The 22,594-nt window shown below is 47.4% G+C and overlaps 1 protein-coding gene across 3 annotated transcripts in view; it reads left to right on the forward strand.

Moving 5' to 3' along the window:
- The window catches only part of DESI2 (desumoylating isopeptidase 2), a 50,283-nt gene extending 35,891 nt beyond the window's left edge, over positions 1-14,392 (forward strand). For all 3 annotated transcript variants that reach the window (XM_047754668.1, XM_047754670.1, XM_047754669.1), the window contains exon 5: positions 10,869-14,392. In XM_047754668.1, coding sequence (XP_047610624.1) covers positions 10,869-11,102 — 234 coding nt within the window. In that variant the 3' untranslated portion in view covers positions 11,103-14,392. The remainder of the gene's footprint in view (positions 1-10,868) is intronic.
- The last annotated feature ends 8,202 nt before the right edge of the window (positions 14,393-22,594 follow it).

A 22,594-nucleotide genomic window follows, 5' to 3' on the forward strand; every position in this document is an offset into this window, starting at 1 on the left:
TGTAAGATAGGATGTTTCTTTTATAGGCATGACCTTTCCAAAGTTGATAACTTTATAGAGTCAGCACAGTTTTGTAATTCTGTTCATGCAGTGAGTAGAGTGAGTACAAATAATGAGTCTCTTCTTACTCTAATTTCTCAGTGTTACACTTTCACTTTTAAAAAATTAATGCCTTGGATATTGGGAAAGAAAATATTTTAAAAATTAAAATAGTAAATAAGACCTAAGTGATTTCTACTTCTTAGCCACTAAGATTTCTCTTTTCCTAAATTTTAGTGGCAACTTGAATTTTTTTTCTGGCTCATTAATAAGTAATTCATTTCTCCTGTCTTTTTATTTTTTTTATTTATTTTTTTTTTTTTGCTATTTCTTGGGCCACTCCTGCTGCATATGGAGGTTCCCAGGCTAGAGGTCGAATCGGAGCTGTAGCCACCGGCCTACACCAGAGCCACAGCAAAACAGGATCCGAGCCGCATCTGCAACCTACACCACAGCTCACGGCAACGCTGGATTGTTGACCCACTGAGCAAGGGCAGGGACTGAACCCGCAACCTCATGGTTCCTAGTCGGATTCGTTAACCACTGCGCCACGATGGGAACTCCCATTTCTCCTGTCTTAATTTTACCGTGCCAAATTTTTCAGACGGACACTTACTTGCCTTCCCAATTCTTGAATCCCAAGCAGAAGACCAAAATGAGATCCAAATTAAAGGACCTTAAAAAAGAAAATGGAGAGAAGAAAGCAAGAGATTATAAGATCTAGAGAATTAAATAGCACCTGAAACAGCTTCCCAGCCTTCTGACCTTTAGCAGGTGGTTGCAGTGGCCGCCGCAGGCACCACAGAAATTGTGAAACGTGTGAAGGAGAGGATGCACCGCCGCTTCGGTGACCTCGGTGACCTCCTCAGTGGAGCTCGCAGCTCCCGGCCCTTTTCCCTCCCCTTTCAGCTTCCATAGCACAGCTTTCAAAGAGGACAGCAAACTCTTGCTGTGCTTCTCAAATTATTTTTTGAGGACCAGCAGTATCAGAGCATCACATAGGAATTGGTAAGATATACATCGTCTCTGTCCCACCGTGGGAAGTACAGAGTCAGAATCTTCATTTTAACCTGACAGATGATTCACAGGACCACAAAAGTCGGAGACGTCGTCACTAACCAGTCCTTCGGATGCACGTCTGCCGTGGAGGGCACTGAGCTGATTGAGGGAAGAGGGAAGGCGGTGCTCAGCTGCCTTGGCCTGGATGTTACATTTGTAGGGAATGTGTTCCGAGACCAGCCAGTAGAAGGTTAAAATGAGCAGCGATTTTAGACAGCACCTAATCTAAGAAACAGGCCCTGAGTGCAAAAATGACTTCTGAAGATTGTTAGGGAAAACTGAGGCCAGATCCTGACCACTGAATTTAGTGCTTAGTTTATACTTTATCGTTACTTCTCCTGGTTCTGGTTTATTCTCTCAAATTAATTAACAGTTTTACCAAGCATCTCTAGCACCATGTCAGCCCTGTCTAACCCTAAAATCATGTTAGAGTTGAGGCCCTAAGGAGCGATTTTAGATGACCAGATGTCCCTGGAGACATCTTTTTAGGTCACAGTTTTCATGCTTTCACCCCATATGAGTGCTGAGTTGTTAAAGAAACTAAGACTCAGAAGTTAAGTGATGGACCTAAGCCTAGAATTCTGCATGGTGAAGGAGGTAAGGGCTATTTTTAGTAAACTCTTTATAGTCAGGGCAAACCAATTTAATGTCAGACACTCTTAAAAAGTTACTAAATCTAGTGTGCTTTTTTGTATCTTTGGCAACATTATCTATGTTTCATAGAACCAGTTATAGATAGACAAAACTGTAGCTACTCATAATTAATTGTTGATATACGTACTCTGTTATTCAACATTGTCCCAACAAGTCTAAGGACTTTCATCATTTGTCATCACAGTTATCAGTTCAGATGCTCTTCTGTACAGAAAACACCACTGCATCCTGTGCTCCGACACCAGCCTACCACCTGTTTTTATAGGGCCTAAAAGCAAAAGATGGTTGGGAGCAGGTCAGAAGAGGACTGTATGGTGACATGTACAAATTATATGAAATTCACATTTCACCATCCATAAAACTTGATTGGAACACACCCATGCTCCTTTTTTTCATTTTGTATTTTAACCTTTCCTCTTTACTGCTTTCAAGCTGCAACAGCAGAGTTAAGTAGCTGTGAGAGAAACCAAATGGTCTGCTAAGCTCAAATATTTGCTGACTGGCTCTTTCTAAAATTTGCCAGCCCCTACTCTATAGGTTACATGCATTCAAATCTGATTCGCATTGGCTTGAACAATGAGGAAATGTTGTATCTCACAGAACAAGAAGTTCAGAATAAGGCAGGCTCCACACCAGTGTGGTCAGTGTCTCAACAACATCATGTGGTAGCCATGACCTGAGGGCTTTCTCTCTCTGAGCTGCCATCCTTAGGATATTGAGTTGGCTCTTCCCTGGGGCAGCTCCCTTGATGGTCTTCAGGTAGTTGCAGCAATTTTAGGCACCATATCCTGACTCAAGAGCCTCCAGAGGAAAGCTCTGTCTCCCCCTTTACTTCTCCCTGAGAAACAGACTTTTTCAGGACTTCCACCTTTTCCAAAGTGGGTCGTGTTTCATGGTCAGAACTGGGTCAAATGCCCATCTATAACCCGCCACTAGCAGAAAGGATAACATTTCTGTTTCTAAAGGCCACTGGTATAAATACCTTCTGCAGATTAATATTTTCAGTGGAAAACCCATGGCCTGAATAAAAGTAGAGAAAATAGTATACTGAGCCCCTATATACCTGTCACCTTCAAAAATTATTAATTCATGGCTAATTTTGTTTCATCCATAAAGGACCCATTCTGAAATAACACTCAAATCCCTAGATTACTTTGAAACAAATCCCAGGTGTTACTTCATTTCAGTTGTAAATAGTTTACTTCGTACCTCTAAACACAAGGATTCTTTTTAACATACATGACTACAATATGTTATCAGACCTAAAAATATAACATCCATTTCTTACTATTATTCAGACATACGATGTTGAAATTTTCCCAATTGTCCTAATTTTTTAACACCTTGTTTGAGTCAGGATCTGCATAAAGACCCTTCCCCTGGTTACCCTGAGGTTTAGTCTCATAGGAAAGGTAGGAGAGATGCCTTGGTTCTCTTGTTACTCACCAGTCTTCAGCAAAAAGAACTGGCTCCTGTGCTGTGTGGAAAACACGTTGCCATAGCAGGCCTCAGCCTGCCGTCCTTCGGAAGGTCTGCCTGCAGGGTTGGCCCTTGGCTGGCTTCTGGGAACTTGGATTTCAGGAAGATGCCCACCATTCCCAGAACGGAGAAGAGTGGCTCCTGGTGCCTGACCTGTTTGTGGAGTTGGGTTTGTGCGGAACATTTGCTTTCCCTCTGGGAATTGGGGATTTTGGTGCCTTCTAGGCCCAGGGTGCCCATGTGACTGGTTCCCAGCAAAAACCCTTGGGCACTGAGACTCTAAGGAGTCTCGGACCCTGGTGGACAGCATTTCACACGTATTGTCACGGCTTATTGCTGGGGGAGGTAAGCGTGTCCTATGTGATCTTCTTTCAAGGAGAGGACACGTGACAGCTTACCTCTTGGTTTCCTCCAGACTTTGCCCCATGTGCCTTTTCTTCCATGGCTGATTTTGTCTTATATCTTCTGCTGCCGGGAGTCATAGCCATCAGTGTGACCACATGCCGAATCCTGTGTGTCCTAGCAAGTGGCCATACCTGACGGCACTACTTCAGGGTGGTCTCGCTGCTGCTTGGGGCCATGTGATGATTCCTGCCGTGATGACAGTTTGGCGGAGGAGATGGCCTGGGCAAAAAAAAAGTTCGTGAAGCTGGAGTTCCCGTTGTGGCACAGCGGAAACGAATCCAACTAGGAACCATGAGGTCACAGGTTCGATCCCCGGCCTTGCTCGGTGGGTTGAGGATCCAGCGTTGCCGTGAGCTGTGGTGTGGGTCGCAGATGCGGCTCGGATCCCGCGTTGCTCTGGCTGTGGTATAGGCTGGTGGCTGCACATCCGATTAGACCCCTAGCCTGGGCACCTCCACATGCCACAGGTGCGGCTCTAAAAGGACAAAAGACAAAAAAAGAAAAGTTAACAAAGCAAGCTGAAGACTGCCTCCTTGAAAAGGCCTGCGTACAAGTCGCCTTTGGCTGCATCCGAGTACTTAACTTTTAGGAAGGTTCCCACCACCCCCAGGTTCCCACAGATGTGAGTGCCTCACTGCGCCTGAACTGTCTGTACAACGGTGTGATTTGTACTAAACACCTGCTCTGGTTCTGGGAGCCTGAGGTTTGGGTACATGCTAGGGGAGGGTGCCTGCGTGACCAGGCCCAAATAAAAACCTTCGATGCTGGGTCCCTAATGGCACTTCCCATGTGTTGTCACACTCCTGACAGGGTGATTAAATGTGTCCCACGTGACTCTGCTGGGAGAGGACTGTTGAGGGTGTATGCCTTTTCCCTTGCTAGTTTTGGTCTGTATCTTTTCACCATAATAAATCATACCTGTGAACACAATGATATGCTGGGTTCTGTGAGTCCTCTTAGTAAATTGTCTAAACTGGAGATAGTCTTGGGACTCCTGGGACAGTTCTTTAGCAATCTCCAAAGGTGACACATTTTTTTTAAATTTAGTTATAATTATGGATTCCCCCTCCTCCCCAGAGTTAAAAATATTTGATATGTTTCAGTTCAGAGCAGTTGTGGTTCTTGCCCCATTTTTTGATCAATGAGAGCTTATTCAGGATGGCTTCTGAGTCTTTTGACATGACCCTATTCTTTTTTTTTTCTTTGTGTGGCCACACCTGTGGCATATGGAAATTCCAGGGCTAAGGGTCAGATCCAAGCCACATCTTCAATCTACACTACAGCCACAGAGACACCAGATCCTTAGCCCACTGAGTGAGGCCAGGGATCGAACCTACATCTTCATGGCTACTAGTTGGATTCTCAACCCACTGAGCCACAGCAGGAACCCCTGACCCGATTAATTTTTGATAGCCTTTGTGTGTGGGTTTTTTTTTTTTGGTGTTTTTTTTTTTTTTGCCTTTTCTAGGACCACTTCCTGCAGCATATGGAGGTTCCCAGGCTAGGGGTCAAATCAGAGCTGTAGCCACCAGCCTACGCCACAGCCACAGCAACGCGGGATACGAGCCGCATCTGCGACCTACACCACAGCTCACAGCGACGCCAGATCCTTAACCCGCTGAGCAAGGCCAGGGATCAAACCCACAACCTCATGGTTCCTAGTTGGATTCATCAACCACTGAGCCACAACGGGAACTCCCTGTGGTTTTTTTTTTATATAACAAAACATTTCACGCTTATCGATGTAATTCCTTCCTCAGAACTGTTTCCTTCTAATGGGAAATATTTAGAAACCTTAATCTGGGTATTATGGTTGCTCATTGCTACTGAATTGGTGATAGTTTCTAGAGTTTGTTTTTTTTCCTCCAGTAGACAGAGCTATAGGACTTTTTTACAGGCTCATATATCCCTACTTCAAATTTAGGCTATCGGGTTTTTACTTAACTTCATCGGTAGTATATCCGTATCTCCCCTATGCCAGGTATGAAATTCCAGTTTTTAACAACAACATAATTCCCCGTGTGCTTTAGCCTTCTTACCTGAAACAGCCTTAGAATAATAGTACCTGAGTTCCTGTGTGGCTCAGGGTGTTAAGGACTTGATGTCTCCGTGAGAACACGGGTTCAATCCCTGGCCTCACTCAGTGGGTTAGGGATCCGGCATCACCATGAGCTGTGGTGTAGGTCGCAGATGCAGCTCAGATCCTGAGTTGCTATGGCTACAGTGTAGACCCATAGCCTGGGACCTTTAATATACCTCAGGGGCAACTGTAAAAAGAAAAAAGGGAGGGAGGGAGGATCGAGAAGGGGGGGAAGGAAGAACGGGAGGGAGGGAGGAAAGCAGTATAACCACTACCATCAACAGTAGGATTACTCGGAGTTCCCAGTCGTGCCTCAGTGGTTAACAAATCTGAGTAGGAACCACGAGGTTGTGGGTTGGATCCCTGGCCTTGCTCAGTGGGTTAATAAGGATCCGGCATTGCCTTGAGCTGTGGCGTAGGTCGCAGATGCAGCTCAGATCCCTGGTTGCTGTGGCTGTGGCGTAGGCCGGTGGCTACAGCTCAAATTAGACCCCTAGCCTGGGAACCTCCATGTGCCGAGGGAAGCGGCCTAGAAAAAGCAAAAAGACCAAAAAAAAAAAAAGTAGGATTACTGGAGAGGTGAAGGTTTTTGCGTTCTTTCTGTTTTGAGAGTATGGCTCAGTAGAGGTAACAGTGTTTAACAGTTAATTAGAATAATTTCCTTCTGTGTGGTTATGCCACCAACTTAATACGTAGTTAGGGTCCTTTGCTTCATTTATCCCTTTTTTGCTTGGGGGAGGGGGTTGCTTACCTTGTTTAATTTTGTGTTATATAAAATTTTTCCATGGTTCCAAAGTCAGATCTGAAAAAAGACAAAATGTGTTCACAGATGACTGGCTTCTGGACATCCACTCCCTTCCACCCTCCTTCCTGGTCCTCTAGACTGTAGGAGAAAAAAAATTGAGTTATTTTAGCCATGAAGTTTCTGATAATTTGTTAAAACGGCCATGGGGCACCAGTACAAGATGTTGGCACCTGGAAGTGGGGTGCTCCTGTGACAAATAGCCTTAAAAATGTGGAAGGGGTTTTGGAATTCCATGACAGGTGAGGGCTGAATAGAAAAAGCCTGCTTCCCCTTGAGCGGACTGTTAGTGGGAACCTACCGATAACAGAGGTGCTGCTTGTCAGGGCTCAGAAGGCAGCGAGGAACACGTTGTTGGGAACTGGCGGAAAGGGCATCTCTGCCCATAGTGACAGGGCGCTTAGCTGAATGTTACCCAACTCAGATGTTTAGTTGAAGAGATACCCAAGCAAAGTGTTCAAGGTGTGGCCTGCTTGCTTCCTGAGGCTTATGCAAAAATTAAGATAAATTGAGGGAAGACACCTTCAGTCAAAAAGGAATCGGGAGTTCCCATCATGGCGCGGTGGTTAACGAATCCAACCAGGAACCATGAGGTTGCAGGTTCAATCCCTGGCCTTGCTCAGTGGGTTGAGGGTCCGGCGTTGCCGTGAGCTGTGGTGTCGGTTGCAGACTCGGCTCGGATCCCTCGCTGCTGTGGCTCTGGCGTAGGCTGGCAGCTGTAGCTCTGAGTTGACCCCTAGCCTGGGAACCTCCACATGCTGCGGCAAGCAGCCCTAGAAAAGGCAAAAAGACAAAAAAAAGGAATCAGCACTTGATGATTTGGAATTGCTCAACCCATCCGGGTTGCTAAAGATGGTAAAATGAGGGGCCTTACGGTTAGGACAGCGCACTGTCGCGAGAAGGCCAAGGGCGTGACCACATGACCTCTTGCTGCTGCTGAAGAGATGGTGACTCATGGATCCTCTCAGTCATCTCGGCAGAAACCAGGCGCAGACATGGGATTTTTAGGAATGACCTGTAGAGGAACCGCTCCTCCAACAGAGTGAATCGCATGGCGTGCACAGGGAGACTCGACATCTTTGAGAATGTTACCTTAGCAGAAACACTGCCAGCTTGGACTGAAAGGGACAGAAGAGAGGACAAAATGAGGAGTTCCCGTTGTGGCTCAGTGGAAACGAGTCTGACTGGCATCCTTGAGGACACAGGTGCAATCCCTGGTCTTGCTCAGTGGGTTAAAGGATCTGGCATAGCCGTGAGCTGTGGTGTAGGTCACAGATGCGGCTGGGATCCTGTGTTGCTGTGGATGTGGTGTAGGCCGGCAGCTGCAGCTCCAATTCAGCCCCTAGCCAGGGAACCTCCATATGCCTCGGGTGTGGGCCTGAAAAAGCAAAACAAAACAAAAAAAAAGGACAAAATGAAAGGTGGCTCTTAGTTTCCCAGATTCTATAGGCAGGAAACAGGCTGGTGAAGGATAATTTCAAAGGCCCAGATGACAGAACAGAGGGTTACCAAGGGTTAGTCCCAGGCCTTAACGCCCAGAGGAGGTTGTCCAGTCAGGTGCTGAAATTGCTTGGGGCTAATGCTTCCTTTCTTCCTTCCATCCTCTCCCTTTGGAGTGTTCTCTTCACTGAGCAGTGCAGCGTGGAGCCCCTGGAGCAGCAGAGAGAGAGTCCTCATTTCTTTTCACGGCTGAATAGCCCTCCTTGTTGGATGTGCCAAAATGCATTCAGCCAGTTTCCTGTTAAATGACGTTCAGGTTATCTTTAGTCGTCTGCTGTTACAGAAGGTGCTCTGATGAATAACCCTGTGCGCTCCTCTTTCCTGTTTCTGCCAGCGTGTCGCTGGAACAGGTTCCCAAAAGAGGGATTGCCAGGTTGAAGCTGAAAAGCAAAAGCAATTTTGTTTTACAAGCCAAATATTTTAACCCTTACCCACAGTAAGAAATGGAGGTTACATCATGATCCAGTCTATGCAGACATGTCTAGGTAACTAAAACAAGTGTCACACTTACCCTACTATCTACACTCCATTTCATTTCGAGAATTCAAGATGCAATGCTGAATGACCTACTAATGGATCTTGGCTCAAAGTTTAAAAGACCTTCTTGGGAGCTCCCGTCATGGCTCAGTGGTTAATGAACCCAACTAGTAACCATGAGGTTTCAGGTTCAATCCCTGGCCCTGTTCAGTGGGTTGAGGATCTGGTGTTGCCATGAGCTGTGGTGTAGGTTGCAGTCGCGGCTCGGATCCCATGTTGCTGTAGCTCTGATGTAGGCTGGCGGCTACAGCTCCAATTGGACCCCTCACCTGGGAACCTCCATATGCCGTGGGTATGGCCCTAAAAAGACAAAAGACAAAAATAAGTAAATAACGGAGTTCCCGTTGTGGCTCAGTGGAAACGAATCCGACTGGGAACCATGAGGTTGCAGGTTTGATCCCTGGCCTCGTTCAGTGGGTTAAGGATCTGGCAGTGCTGTGAGCTGTGGTGTAGGTCCCAGACGTGGCTAGGACCTGTGGCTGTGGCTGTAGGCTGGCAGCTGTAGCTCCAATCAGACCCCTAGCTTGGGAACCTCCATATGCAGTGGGTGTGGCCCTAATAAGCAATAAATAAATAAATAAAAGACCTTCTTACGAAAGGGCCATAGAGTAAATTGGCTCAGGCTGTGGACTCTTCCTGGACTCGGCCTCTGCCGTGGTAGCCCAAGAACCATGGGCACTTAGAAATTGAAGGCATGGCTGTGTTGCCATTATATTTTATTTGTGAAAACAGATGGCTTTAGTTTCCAGACCTCTGTTTTAGGTTAATCAAGCCACCCCCAGGGGTTGGGATGAAGTCAGCTTCCCATAAAGCTGGAAGATGCATATGTGGAAGAAGGTAGGCGACGGAGCACAATCAGGGCTTAGGAAGGAGAAGGAAGAGGAACAGCTGCTGGGGAGTCAGGCTCGTCACCACTTCGGCGGTAACCTTCAAATATCCCGAATTATGTCTTGGTTGTTAAATATGATGGGATTTAGGGTAGACAGATGGGAATGGTGTAACATGAGGTCCTTGCTCACCTTTCCCCTAGATCTAGTTCATGCACACATTCCTCAAGTTTTGGGGGGTTTTTTGTTTGTGTCTTTTGTCTTCTTAGGGCCACACCCTGGGCATATGGAAGTTCCCAGGCTAGGGGTCAAATAGGAGCTACAGCTGCTATAGGCCTACACCACAGCTCACGGCAACGCCGGATCCTTAACCCATGGAGCGAGGCCAGGGGTGGAACCCACGTCCTCATGGATCCTATTCGGGTTCTTAACCCACTGAGCCACGGCAGGAACGCCGCCTCAAGTATTTTTGAGTATTGTCTGCCTCTCTGCCAGCAGGCCAGGTTATCAGAAATGGTCAAAATGTGCCTGTTCCCTCCAGAGAGCCCACCCTGCAGCCCTGTGGTTAAGACAGAGACGGTGTTTGAATGCAGCATTAAGGCAAAGAGTTAATAAACCTTTGGAGGGAAAAGTTAATTTGACTACAGGGGCCAGCTTATTTACACTGTAACTAATTTTTGGACATAAGATTCTTTGAAACCAGCTAGGCTAAAAGAGATGCCACTTCCAGATCATAGTTATAATGAATATAATCTTTGACATGATTGGAGGTAAAACCATCACAGGGACAGTAAAACATGGACTAGGTGACTGAGCCCACTTTCACCTGCAGAAGAGAAGGACGGCTAAAAAGGGTCACGGTAGTAAGTTGTGGAAGACCTGGGTCCTGCTGTTGGAAACAGAATAAAGTTGAGAAGTCCCTGGCCCTTCGGTTACTCTAGTAATACCTTGTATGAACAAGTCTTTTCCTCCATGTGTTCCGAGTACTTTTACATGTGTCTCAAAGTTGATGCAAAGACCAAAGAAAGGAGCCGGAGTTGCCGTTCCTGGCACAGTGGAAATGAATCCAACTAGGAACTGTGAGGTTACAGGTTCAATCCCTGGCCTGCTCTGTGGGTTAAGGATCCGGCGTTGCCATGAGCTGTGGTGGAGGCCAGCAGCTGTAGCTCCCATTAGACCCCTAGCCTGGGAACCTCCGTACACCGTGGGTGCAGCTGTAAAAAAAAAAAAAAAAGAAATAAAGCCAAGTGGACCTAGCTTGATTTTACAGCTGTAAAAAGTACGCAACCTAACAGCGTTCCTCAGAAAGGAGGGGATGGAGAGGACTGTGGGGGACCCCAGGCTTCCAAGTCAGGGAGCCGCTTGTCCTCCCAGGCCTGCAGCAGGAGCACCAGAGGCTGACCGCCGCGCTTTGCTGTCTGTCCGCTCCCCCACCCTGCCCTCCTTGGCCCGCGCCCTCAACCTCTCACCTCTTTGTCCTCTGTAGATTCTTTGTGGGAAGGAGATTCCTCGCTGGATCAATCGACTGGCCTACTTCAGCTCCTGCATACCCTTCCTCCAGAGCTGCCTCCCGAAGGAGTGGCTGACTCCCGCGGCCCTGCAGTCCAGCGTCAGCCAGGAGCTCCAGGACGAACTGGAGGAGGCAGAGGATGCGGCGGCCTCCGCCTCCATGGGCAGCGCTTCAGCAGGCTCCAGGCCTGGGCGCCACACCAAACTCTAAGGGTCTCCAAAGTCACACGCTCAGAACTGGCCCTGGCAGTTGACTATCCCTAGAGAAAAAGTCAAAGAATAAATGCCCTTTGGATATTTTGTATGCAAAGATGGCTCTCCCCCAGATCCCAGGTTTTCAGCTCAGGATTATATTTGTAATCAAAAAACAAAAACAATCACTTGGCGCAGGAGGGAGGACTTTGTATGAAACTGCCCTCTGTTTTTTTTACCCACTTGTACACCTGGATTTCCTCCTTCTGTTTTGTACAAGCTCTGTTAAGTTATGTTTACAGTATTTCGTATCGCTGTTTACAAATCTCGCATGGACTTCCTGCCACCATGAAAGAAGAAAGCCTTCCCGTCTTCAGCAGCGAGGCCAGGCCTCTCTGTGCACTTCCCACAGCGGCCCCAGCTGCGGCCTGAGCAGTAGGCCCGCGAGGAGGTGCTCACGCACTTAGAGTCACCACCACCTGCCTCACGGTTGTCTTTTAGGTGCGCTGGTCTTCCTTAACACGTTGGCACCAGGGTGCACAGAGGTGAAGGAGCACACGCAGCCCTGAGACCGTGGTCCGAGTGAGGGTGGCGCCACCCCAGGCTGCCTTCCTCCTCGCCCACCCCCCCCCCCCCCCCCCGGCGGCACATCTCCGGAGGTCCCCACCCAGCGGTTACTTTCTTCCCAAATGTGCGTCCACCCTCTGGAGGTGGCACACCCTGTTGTCTGCCAGGCTTTAGCGCCTCTGATGCTGTAGGTAGATGTTTTTGGTTACAGATACTCTTGCTAGTAACAGATGATGTTTTTGCACATGGGTTGGGGGGGCTTCCTTTTTATCTTAATACGTACTGATCTCCCTGCACAGGAGTTTCTTCGTGGGGTAGGACTATCCTAAGCGGTAGCCTTCTGAGTAGCAGTATGAGTTGACATTCAACTGCTTTTAACTATTCAAGCTACCTTTTCTACTACACCTTGAAAACTAGAGTCTTCAAGTGACACTCTCCAGAAAGTCAATACTTTGATAATGTAAACGTTTTATGCACCATAGCAGAAAGAGTATGTTGGAATTGGTTAGTTTCTTACGGTAGTTTCACCTCCCAGTAGAAAGCCTCGCCTCACTGACCTCTTGTTGGAAAATCACACGTACGCGTCTTACAGGTCATCTTTTCCGTTCTCTCAGATGTATGTCTCTTACTTAACTGACTCTAAGAATGAAACTGTCACCACAGATGAGTCCTCACTAGCAGGGAGCCTGTCTGCTCAAGTCTACTCCCAGTTTGACCCTTGGATGTCAGAGCCCCGTCATTACATGTCACCTTCAGTGTTTCTGCCTTAAGAGCGAATGTCCTACACAAAGTTTTGGATGCAGTGTATAAATTATCCAAGGCAGTGACTTCAGCGTTAGAGATATTGTTAGTTTTAAAGTCGTCTACTTTTCTTTAAACGTCTTCGTTGGGTTGTTTGCTGCTGTTCTTTGTAAGGACCCATATCCTTCAGTAAACTACATTTTTTAACTTTTCCATAAGCTGATTTTGATTGATTTTTATCAAATTAAGCACACCCTGTTCATAGGGGAAATAAACTTTGGGTTTGACCTGAGGAAAATGAACCCACTTAACCTAATTTATGCTTTTGGCGGTTTTGTTTCTGGAAAGGAAAGCCTTGGCGGATTATTCTCAGTTCTCGCAGGGGAGAGTGGGGGCAGGGGACAGAGCACTTGTTTTAAGAGATGAGAGAGGAAGGAATATATCATCTTTATGGCAAGTTGACTTGGTTCGGGTCTAAAAATGAGATTTAGAACAAAATGCTAAAAAGACTCTTGACAATGACTTAGTTCACTCCAAGAAGAGTCTTATCACCAAAACCCAGGTTAGTGAAAAAAACGTTTGATGCAGTTTGCTTGGGTTCTTTTTAAAATAATGTGGATTCCAGTTTTTTCTAATCTATTCACATGTACATGATTTTAAATCTGTGCTCCTGACGCGCATGGCAGAGCGGTGGTCACTTAGGCACGTGGCGGGGGGGCCCCAGGACCCTCCCGCAGTTCTCCAAGCCCAGCATACAAATGACTTTCGTGTTACTGTGTTGTATTGACGTTCATCCGCAGCATTTAGAGTTTAGAAATGACGTTAAGGACCCTGGTAAAAAGAAATAGTGGCCTAAGGCCAGTTACCATACAGTAAGATAACATGTTGGACATGAGATTGCTCGCAATCTAATCCCATTCGAGGTCGAGAGCTAAGTGTCTTTGCTTTAGAAATTCCCATTTAAGTTAGTTTGCTCATTGCAGTTCAAAGCTGAGAAGGAATTGAATTAACTAACATTTAGCCACCTTTCCCTCGCCCTTGGAGGAGGAGAATCTCGCTCTCAGCCTGAGCTCTGTTAAGAAAAATCCTCTATCACAGATGCCGTCATTAAGATACCTGTGACGTGATGGCGTCAGATGCTCTCTTTGTGGTTGTAACCAAGTGAAACGCGTTTCTCATGTGGCTGAGGCAGCCGGAGAGCCTTGAGGGAGTCAGAAGCTCCTGGTTTCTCCTCTTTGTTTTCGGGGCCGTTGGGTTTGCTTTTGGTTTTGTCTTCAATCCTAAGAAGGGGGCACCGGCTTTGGAAAGCGGAGCCTGCGGAATTGCAGGAGGCAGCGATGCAGTACAGGAAGCCTCCACTCGATCCCTGAAATCCAGCCAATGGTTGCTCTGACCCACAGCAATAGCGCAGGTTCTCACCACCAGCATTTGTACAGAGCAGGGAATCCTGGTTTTAAGCCGATGGCTAGCATGGTGCGTGGGAGGAGATTCTGCTCTATGGCAGCTGCAGGACCCCACATCCACAGCCTCTTTCCACCGCAAGACGGGTAGAAACACATTCACTGCTTCAGGGTTCGAATCTGTGTGTCTTCTTGCGGCTCCATTTCTATCCAGTATGCTGTAATTTTGATACATGCTGTATTTTCTTTCCGTGACTCGGTTTAAAAGGCTTGGGTTCTTTGTTCAGCAAGCTGGCCATCCTGCCGCTGTATCTCCTTCCCTTCTGTGAGGTTTCAGAGCGCAGCCCAGTCATTAGACTCCCTCTGTCTACTCAGTCCACACACATCTTCATCATTTGCAAGGTCTTACGGCTGTTAAAGAATCTTTTTGAACCCGAAGATAATTTCTCGTGAAGTTGAATGCAAATGTACTGTCATTCATAGTGTTTATATTAAAAAAAAAAAATACCAGGAATCTTCACTTTTGCTACCTTGATATAGCATTGGGCTATCATGTTAACATTGAAATACATCAATTTATTAAAAAATACTTTTCTAAGAACTGTTTTCTAGTGCTTTCTGACCCCCAGGACACTACAACGGTTACATGTTTGTGTTTGTGGGGGAAGTGGGGGTGGGAGGTTATTTTTGTTAGTTTTGTTCAATGTTTTTTTTCAACTTCTAAAGGTGACACTCCATTTACAGTTATTACAAAATATTGGCTCTATTCCCTCTGTTGTACAGTACCTCCTTGTAGTCTGACACCTAGTAGGGAGGTTATTTTTTTAGGACCTCACCCTCGACATATGGAAGTTCCAAGGTTAGGGGTCGAATCAGAGCTGTAGCCACCAGCCTAGACCACAGCAACGCCAGATCCGAGCGGCACTTGCAACCCACACCACAGCTCACAGCGACGCCGGATCCTTAACCCACTGAGCGAGGCCAGGGATCCAGCCTACGTGCTCATGGATACCAGTCGGGTTCATTATTGCTGAGCCACAACGGGAACTCCAATATAGGGAGGTTACTTTTAAAACCCGGGAATCCCATCTGCTCTGCAATGACAGCCCTTCTCCATGAGGTATTTATTTCTCTTTTATTTACAAGTACAGCTACTCCCGTGTATTCCTCTCGAGCACAAGACCGTGGACCAGTGTCTTCACCGACAAAGAGCATAACCGCGCCAATCCCGGCTTCTGGGGAAAGAGACAAGGCCCCTCCCGAGGAGGGTAGGGGAGCGGCCTGCAGGCCCCTCGGTCTGCTCACCTCCTCTCCTGGACGGCCCTTCAGGCCTTCTCGTCACACTGCTGAGAACCTCACTTTGCCTCTCATTGAAAACAGGTGGAGTTCCCGTCCTGGCGCAGCGGAAACGAATCTGACTAGCATCCATGAGGACGCTGGTTCGATCCCTGGTCTCACTCAGTGGGTTAAGGATCTGGCATTGCCATGAGCTGTGGTGCGAGTCGCAGGGGCCGCTCGGATCACACCTGGGTGTTGCTGTGGCTGTGGTGTAGGCTGGCAGCTGCAGCTCCAATTCAACCCTTAGCCTGATAACTTCCATATGCTGCCCTAAAAAACAAATTTTTTTAAAAAGAGGCAATTTAGGCAGTTGAGCTCTGTATTGGGGGGAAAAATACCCCGTTTTCCCAGCTCTGTGTTTCTCCTTACTGTCACACAGAACACTTCCCTTATGACACTTCTGTCACCAAATCTGTGGGGCTTTTCCACACGCCAAGCAATTCTCCATGACACCAGCTGGTGGGCCTACAACTGAATTCTGACACCGTCTACCTGGAGATGCCTCAGGTCCCACAGGCTGAGGGCTCATCTCACCAGACTGCCCCCCACTTGACATGCCAATCGCTGGTCATCACAGGTCCCCAGGTAACCGGCAACTTCTGTCCAAGTGGGTACAGATCTAGGGTTCCTACAACCCACTCCTGGAGTTTGATTGATTTGCTACAGTGGCTCATAAAACTCAGGGAAACACTTCCATTTACCAGTTTATGAAAGGATATGATTTCTTTTTTTTTTTTTTTTTTTTCTCTAGGGCCACTCCTGCAGCATTTGGAGGTTCCCAGGCTAGGGTTCAAATCGGAGCTGTAGCCGCTGGCCTACACCACAGCTGCAGCAACTCGGGATCGGAGCTGCTTCTGCAACCTACACCACAGCTCACGGCAACGCCAGATCCTTAACACACTGAGCAAGGCCAGGGATCGAACCCGAAACCTCATGGATACTAATCAGGTTCATTACTGCTGAGCCACAACGAGAACTCCAAGTATATGATTTTTTTTTTTTTTGCCTTTTCTAGGGCCACTCCCGTGGCATATGGAGGTTCCCAGGTGAGGGGTCGAATCGGAGCTGTAGCCGCCAGCCTATACCACAGCCACAGCTACGCAGGATCCAAGCCATGTCTTCAACCTACACCACAGCTCATAGCAATGCTGAATCCTTAACCCCCCTGAGCAAGGCCAGGGATCAAACCTGCAACCTCATGGTTCCCAGTCAGATTCGTTAACCACTGCACCACGATGGGAACTCCTCCAAGTATATTTTTAAAAAATACAGATGGACAGCCAGATAAAGAGATATCCAGGGCAAGGTCTGAGAGCCCACAGGAGCAGGAGTTTCTGTCCCCGGGGAGTTGAGCTATGTCACCCTCCCCATGTGCGGGTGCGTTCAGCCACCAGGAAGCTCTCCAAACCCCATACTATTGGGATTTTTATGGGGGCTTCTTGACATAAACATGATTAATTACTAACTCCATTTTCTGCCCCTCTCACTTTTCTAGAGACGTGTGAGGAGGGGATAAAAACTCAAGCTTCTAGGAGTTCCTGTCATGGCGCAGCAGAAACGAATCCGACTAGAAACCATGAGTTTGTAGGTTCAATCCCTGGCCTCGCTCAGTAGGTTAAGGATCCGGTGTTACCATGAGCTGTGGTGTAGGTCGCAGATGTGGCTCAGGTCCCGTGTTGCTGTGGCTGTGGTGTAGGCTGGTGGCTACAGCTCCGATTCGACCCCTAGCCTGGGAACCTCCATATGCTGCGGGTGCAGCCCCAAAAAGACAAAAAAAAAAAAAAGAAAAAAGTTCAAGCTTCTAATCATGGCTTGGTCTTTCCGGTGACAGGAACCATCCAGCACCCGCCCAGAGTAGCCACAATAGAACACGTTACTCCTAGTGCTCTTGTCACTTAGGAATTTACAGGGTTTTAGGGGCTCTGCCTGGAATCGGGGCCAAAGACCAACACATGTATTTACTATTATCTCACAACTTCCCGTTTTCCAGTCTACATACTCATCTGAGCTTGTCCCCAGAGTCACCACCGGTTACAATGGGAAAACGTCCTTACTGTTTTGAAAAGCTAACCCTTCTTGGAGTTCTCCTGCGACCCAGCGGGTTAAGGATCCGGCATTGTCACTGCAGCAGCTCAGGTTACGGCTGTGGCATGGGTTTGAACCCTGGCCTGGGAACTTCCACATGCCAAGGGTGTGGCAAAAAAAAAAAAAAAAGCTAATCCTTACTTTGTCACTAGGTCTAGAGCCCATCCTCTCTCACCCCTCAAGGATCGGCTCCAATCTTATTCCTTCTCTCCTTTGAAACATTTCTCCCCTGAATCGTTCCTATCAGCATAAAACAGTTTCCACGTTTTTTCAGCTAAAACTGAAAGTGATCAAATGCTATCACTGACATGTGGAATCTAAAAAAAAGGACACAATGAACTTCTTTGCAGAGCAGATACTGACTCACAGACTTTGGAAAACGTATGGCTTCCAAAGGAGACAGGTTGGGAGGTGGAGGGATGGGCTGGGGGTTGGGGATGGAAAAGCTATAAAGTTTGGTTGTGATGATTGTTGTACACCTGTAAATGTAACAAAATTCACTGAGTAATTTAAAAAAGAAAAAAACCTGAAAGCCACAACAAAGGCTCCCTTCCTTCATCCCTGACAGTCCAACGTTCCCTGAGTTCGCGCCACGACAAAAGTTCATGCACCTTCATGTCCCATTCACCCCATAAACGACATTTTTGTAGAAATGAGGGGTTCCCGCCATGGCGCAACAGGATCAGCAGCGTCTCTTGCAGCACCAGGACGCAGGTTCAGTCCCTGGCCCGGCACAGTGGGTTAAGGATCCAGTAGTGCTGCAGCTGCCGTGTAGGTTGCACCTGTGGCTCAGATCTGATCCCTGCCCCAGGGAATTCCATGAGCCGCAGGGCAGCCAAAAAAGAAAAAGAAAAAAAAAAAAGAAAGAAAGAAAAGTGGAGTCCTGAAAAAAGCTTGAACACTGATGATCTTATTCACAATCGCTAAGACATGGAAGCAACCCAAGCATCGGTCAACAGATACGTGGATCAGCAAGACATGGTATAGACATACCACGGAATATTACTCAATTTAACGAGGCAAATGTGGGAGTTCCCATTGTGGCGCAGCGGAAACGAATCCCACTGGTATCCGTGAGGATACGGGTTCGATCCCTGGACTCACTCAATGGGTTAAGAATCCAGCATTGCTGTGGCTGTGGTGTAGACCGGCAGCAGTAGCTCCGATTCCACCCCTAGCGTGGGAACTTCCATATGCTGCAGGTTCACCCCTAAAAAGAAGAAAAAAAAAAAGGCAAGTGTGACACATGCACCAACACGGATAACTCTTGAGGACGTTATAGTGAAATACGCCAGTCTCAAAAAGACATAGGTGCGGGCTCCACTTAAGTGACGTACTTAGAGCAATCCTAATCCATAGGGTCAGAAAGCAGAATGGTGGTTGCAGGGACTTGGGTGAGGGGGGTGGTGGTGAAGGAATGGGGAGTGTTTGATGAATGGGGATAGTTTTACGAGATGAAAGGAGTTCTGGAGATGGAGAGTGGTGATCGTAGCATAACATTATAAATGTATTTAATACCACTGAGCTGTACACTTAAAAATGCTTATGACGGTAAATTTTTTTTTTTTTGTCTTTTTGCCTTTTTGCCATTTCTTGGGCTGCTCTTGCGGCATATGCAGGTTCCCAGGCTAGGGGTCTAATCGGAGCTGTAGCCACCAGCCTACGCCACAGCCACAGCAATGCGGGATCCAAGCCATGTCTGCGACCTACACCACAGCTCACAGCAACGCCGGATCCTTAACCCGCTGAGCAAGGCCAGGGATCAAACCTGAAACCTCATGGTTCCTAGTCAGATTCGTTAACCACTGCGCCACAACGGGAACTCCCCTATGGTAAATTTTTTGTGATGCATATTTTACAAGAAAAAATTGGGAAAGTGTTAAATAGATATTTTCTGAACATTCTAAAAAAATTTTTTGTTTTATCTACACAAATATATGTATGTGAAAGAACATATAGGATGTATGTGTATAGTCTGAAAAATAAAAGGAACACCTCTCTGTACCCATCATCCTGCTTAAAAAATAGAGCATGAGCAGGACCTAAGAAGTGCCATCTCCCTCCCCACTACAGGGAAACGCTATCCCAAACTGTGTGTTAACTATTCCTTTGATTTTTTTTTCTTTTTTTTTTTTTGCTTTTAGGGCCACGCTGGTAGCATGGAAGTTCCCAGGCCAGGGGAACTACGCCACAGCTGCAGCAGTATAGGATTCTTAACCTACTGAACGAAGCCAGGGATCGAACCTGCATCCTCATGGATACCAGTAGGGTTCATTTCTGCTGAGCCACAACAGGAACTTCTTCTTTGCTTTTTTTCTTTCCTTCTTTTTTTTTTTTTTTGATGAGTTTTAATACCCACATACATTATATTATATACCACATATATTATATACCCTAGACAGTATATTATTTGGTTTTACCTTTTTTTCAACTTTTTTATAAATGGAATCACTTTGTATATATTCCCATTTTTTTTTTCTTTTTTGGTCTTTTTTGTCTTTCTAGGGCCGCACCCACAGCATATGGAGGTTCCCAGGCTAGGGTCAAATCGGGGCCACAGCTGCTGGCCTACACACAGCCCCAGCAACGTGAGATCCGAGCCGCATCTGTGACCTACACCATGGCTCACAGTAATGCCGGGTCCTTAACCCACTGAGGGAGGCCAGGGATTGAACCTGCATCCTCATGGATGCTAGTTGGGTTCGTTAACCACTGAGCCACGACGGCAACTCCTACAAGTCTATATATTTTTAAATTCATGCATGTTTATGCATGTATTTCTAGTTCATTTTTTACTACTGTGTACTATTCTCTTGAATAACTATTCCTAATTTTATTTATATAGTCTACTTTTCGTGGACATTTGGGCTGTTTCAGTTGACCCCTCTTATGAGCAATACTTCTTTGCATACAGTAGGGCATACTTTCTACTGCACACGGGACGGTCCCTCTGGGAGTGGAGCTGCAAGGTTGGGCAGACTGTGCACAGCAACTTTATTAATTTTTAGGGAAAAAATGCATTCCTTTCATTAAATAAAATCCTCTTCAGCCTTCTCTCCATGTGCTGTCAAACAGAGCTCCACAGGCTAGTTCTTTTCTTATAATGTCATATAATGAAATTTCAGAGCCTGGGCTTATAAAGTATTTTCTTCATCATTCAAAGGTATGAGCTGTACCCTGATGCCTCCCGGTCTCTAGGAGGACAACACTCACCATCACAAGATTTGTTCAGAGGATCTGCTCGATTTGGTTCAAAACTTTCAAGAGAGTGTGTCCTCTGCTGCCATGTAAGGTGGACACGTGACTGGTCATCGCTGTTTGCAATTCTGAGCAGCAGGGGCTGGTTAGATTTTAGACATTGTCACCACATCCTGTGAAAATAACCTCCAAAGAGACCTGTCTTTGCTTTGCTTACCTTAATTCACTGACTTAATTGTAAGGTCGTGAATGACACCTCAGTATTCCTAAAAGTGACCGGGACCTTAAAAATTTTTTTTCTTACAGATCCGACGAGGATCGTGGCATTTTTCTCCCAGGTGCATGATGGGAAAAAAATCAAAGCCCCTGGTAGATATTTGATTTGACAAATCATCTGAAAGCCCATCTATCTTCTATACTGGATACCCAAAATTGTTTTGGGGGATCCCCGTCCTGCTCAATGGTAACGAACCCAACTAGTATCTATGAGGACAGGGGTTCAATCCCTGGCCTCGCTCAGTGGGTTAAGGATCCAGCGTTGCCGTGAGCTGTGGTGTAGGCTGGCAGCTGTAGCTCCAGTTCGAAGCCTAGCCTGGGAACCTCCATATGCGGCAGCCCCCAAGAGCAACAACAGATTGTTTTCTGAAGCAGCTGTAACACTCTCCTCTCTCACCAGCAGATTTTCGTTCCTACTACTGCACACCCTTGCCAAGACTTGATATGGGCTAACTCTTTGATGATTGCCAATCTGGTCAGCATAAATTGGCCTCTAGCTGTGCTTTTGGAAACTGGGATTGCGGCTCACAGAGAGCGCAAGAGGGATGGAGCAGGCACTACAATCAGGACGAGAAGAGCAGACGCCCCTAGGGTGAGAGCCTACACACAAATGAAGCCTACCAATGCCAAGCGCTTGGCTTTAAACCGGACCGGCCAAGACGGAACTAAGACGGCGGAACAGAACTGGAGCTCGGCTTCTCTCATAAAAACAACAAAATTACAACCAAAGGCTGAGCAACCTTCAACCAAATGGCCTGGAAACTTTCCAAAAGACATCCTACTCCGCAAGGCAAAGAAGAGGCCACATCAAGACAGAAGGAGGGGCGACGACGTGATAGAAGCACCCCCATTCCCGCCGGCGGGGCAGCCCCAGAGACCGGAAAGTGACTGTATCACAGACTCACCTGCAGGAGTGAGAGTTCTGAGCCCCACTTCGGGTCCCCACGCCTGGGGATCTGGCACTGGGAGACGGAGCCCCTGGAGCATCTGGCATTGAAGGCCCTGGGGCTGGTGCGCAGGAGCTCCACGGGACTGGGGGAGACGGAGACCCCATTCTCCAAGGGCGCACACAGGCTCTCACGGGCACTGAGTCCCAGGGCAAAGCAGAGGCTCCATAGGAATCTGGGTCGGACCTGACTGCAGTTCTTGGGGGATCTCCTGGGAAAACGGGGTGGGGGGGGACTGTGGCTCGTTGTGGGGGAAGGACTTGGAGGCGAAGGTCTTGAGAGTGGCCACCGGCGTGCGCTCCTCTCTAGGCGGCCACGTGGGGAGAATCCGGCCGCTCCCATCAGCGCTGAGAAGCCCCCGACCCAGCAACAGTTCACCCATCAGCAAACAGGCTGCTGAAGACCCCCAGGCACACAGCGGCCTCTTATCTCACCCAGAGACAAAGCCCCACCCACCAGTGGGCAGGCACCAGGCCCTCCCATCAGGAAGCCTACAGCAAGCCCTGGACCCACTTCAGCCATGGGGGAGGTGGGGGGAGACATCAGAAGTAAGAGAGGTGGAGTTCCCTGCGTGGCACAGCGGAAACTAATCTGACTAGGAACTGTGAGGCTGCAGGTTCAACCCCTGGCCTTGCTCAGTGGGTTAAGGATCCGGCGTTGCCTTGAGCTGTGGTGTAGGTCACAGCTGCGGCTAGGATCTGGCCTTGCTGTGGCTCTGGCGTAGGCTGGCAGCTGTAACTCCAATTGGCCTGGGAACCTCAATATGCGCGAGTGCAGCCCTAAAAAGCAATAAAATACAATAAAATAAAGAGAGGCTACAACTCTATTGTCTGCAAAAAAGGAGACCACGCCAAAAACCTATAAAAATGAAAATGCAGAAAACTATAACTCAGATAAGGGAACAAGGGAAAAAACCCAGAAAAACAGCTAAATGATCTGGAGATTATGAGCCTCCAGGA

The sequence above is a fragment of the Phacochoerus africanus genome, chromosome 12, assembly GCF_016906955.1.
Source record: "Phacochoerus africanus isolate WHEZ1 chromosome 12, ROS_Pafr_v1, whole genome shotgun sequence".
NCBI lineage: Eukaryota > Metazoa > Chordata > Mammalia > Artiodactyla > Suidae > Phacochoerus > Phacochoerus africanus.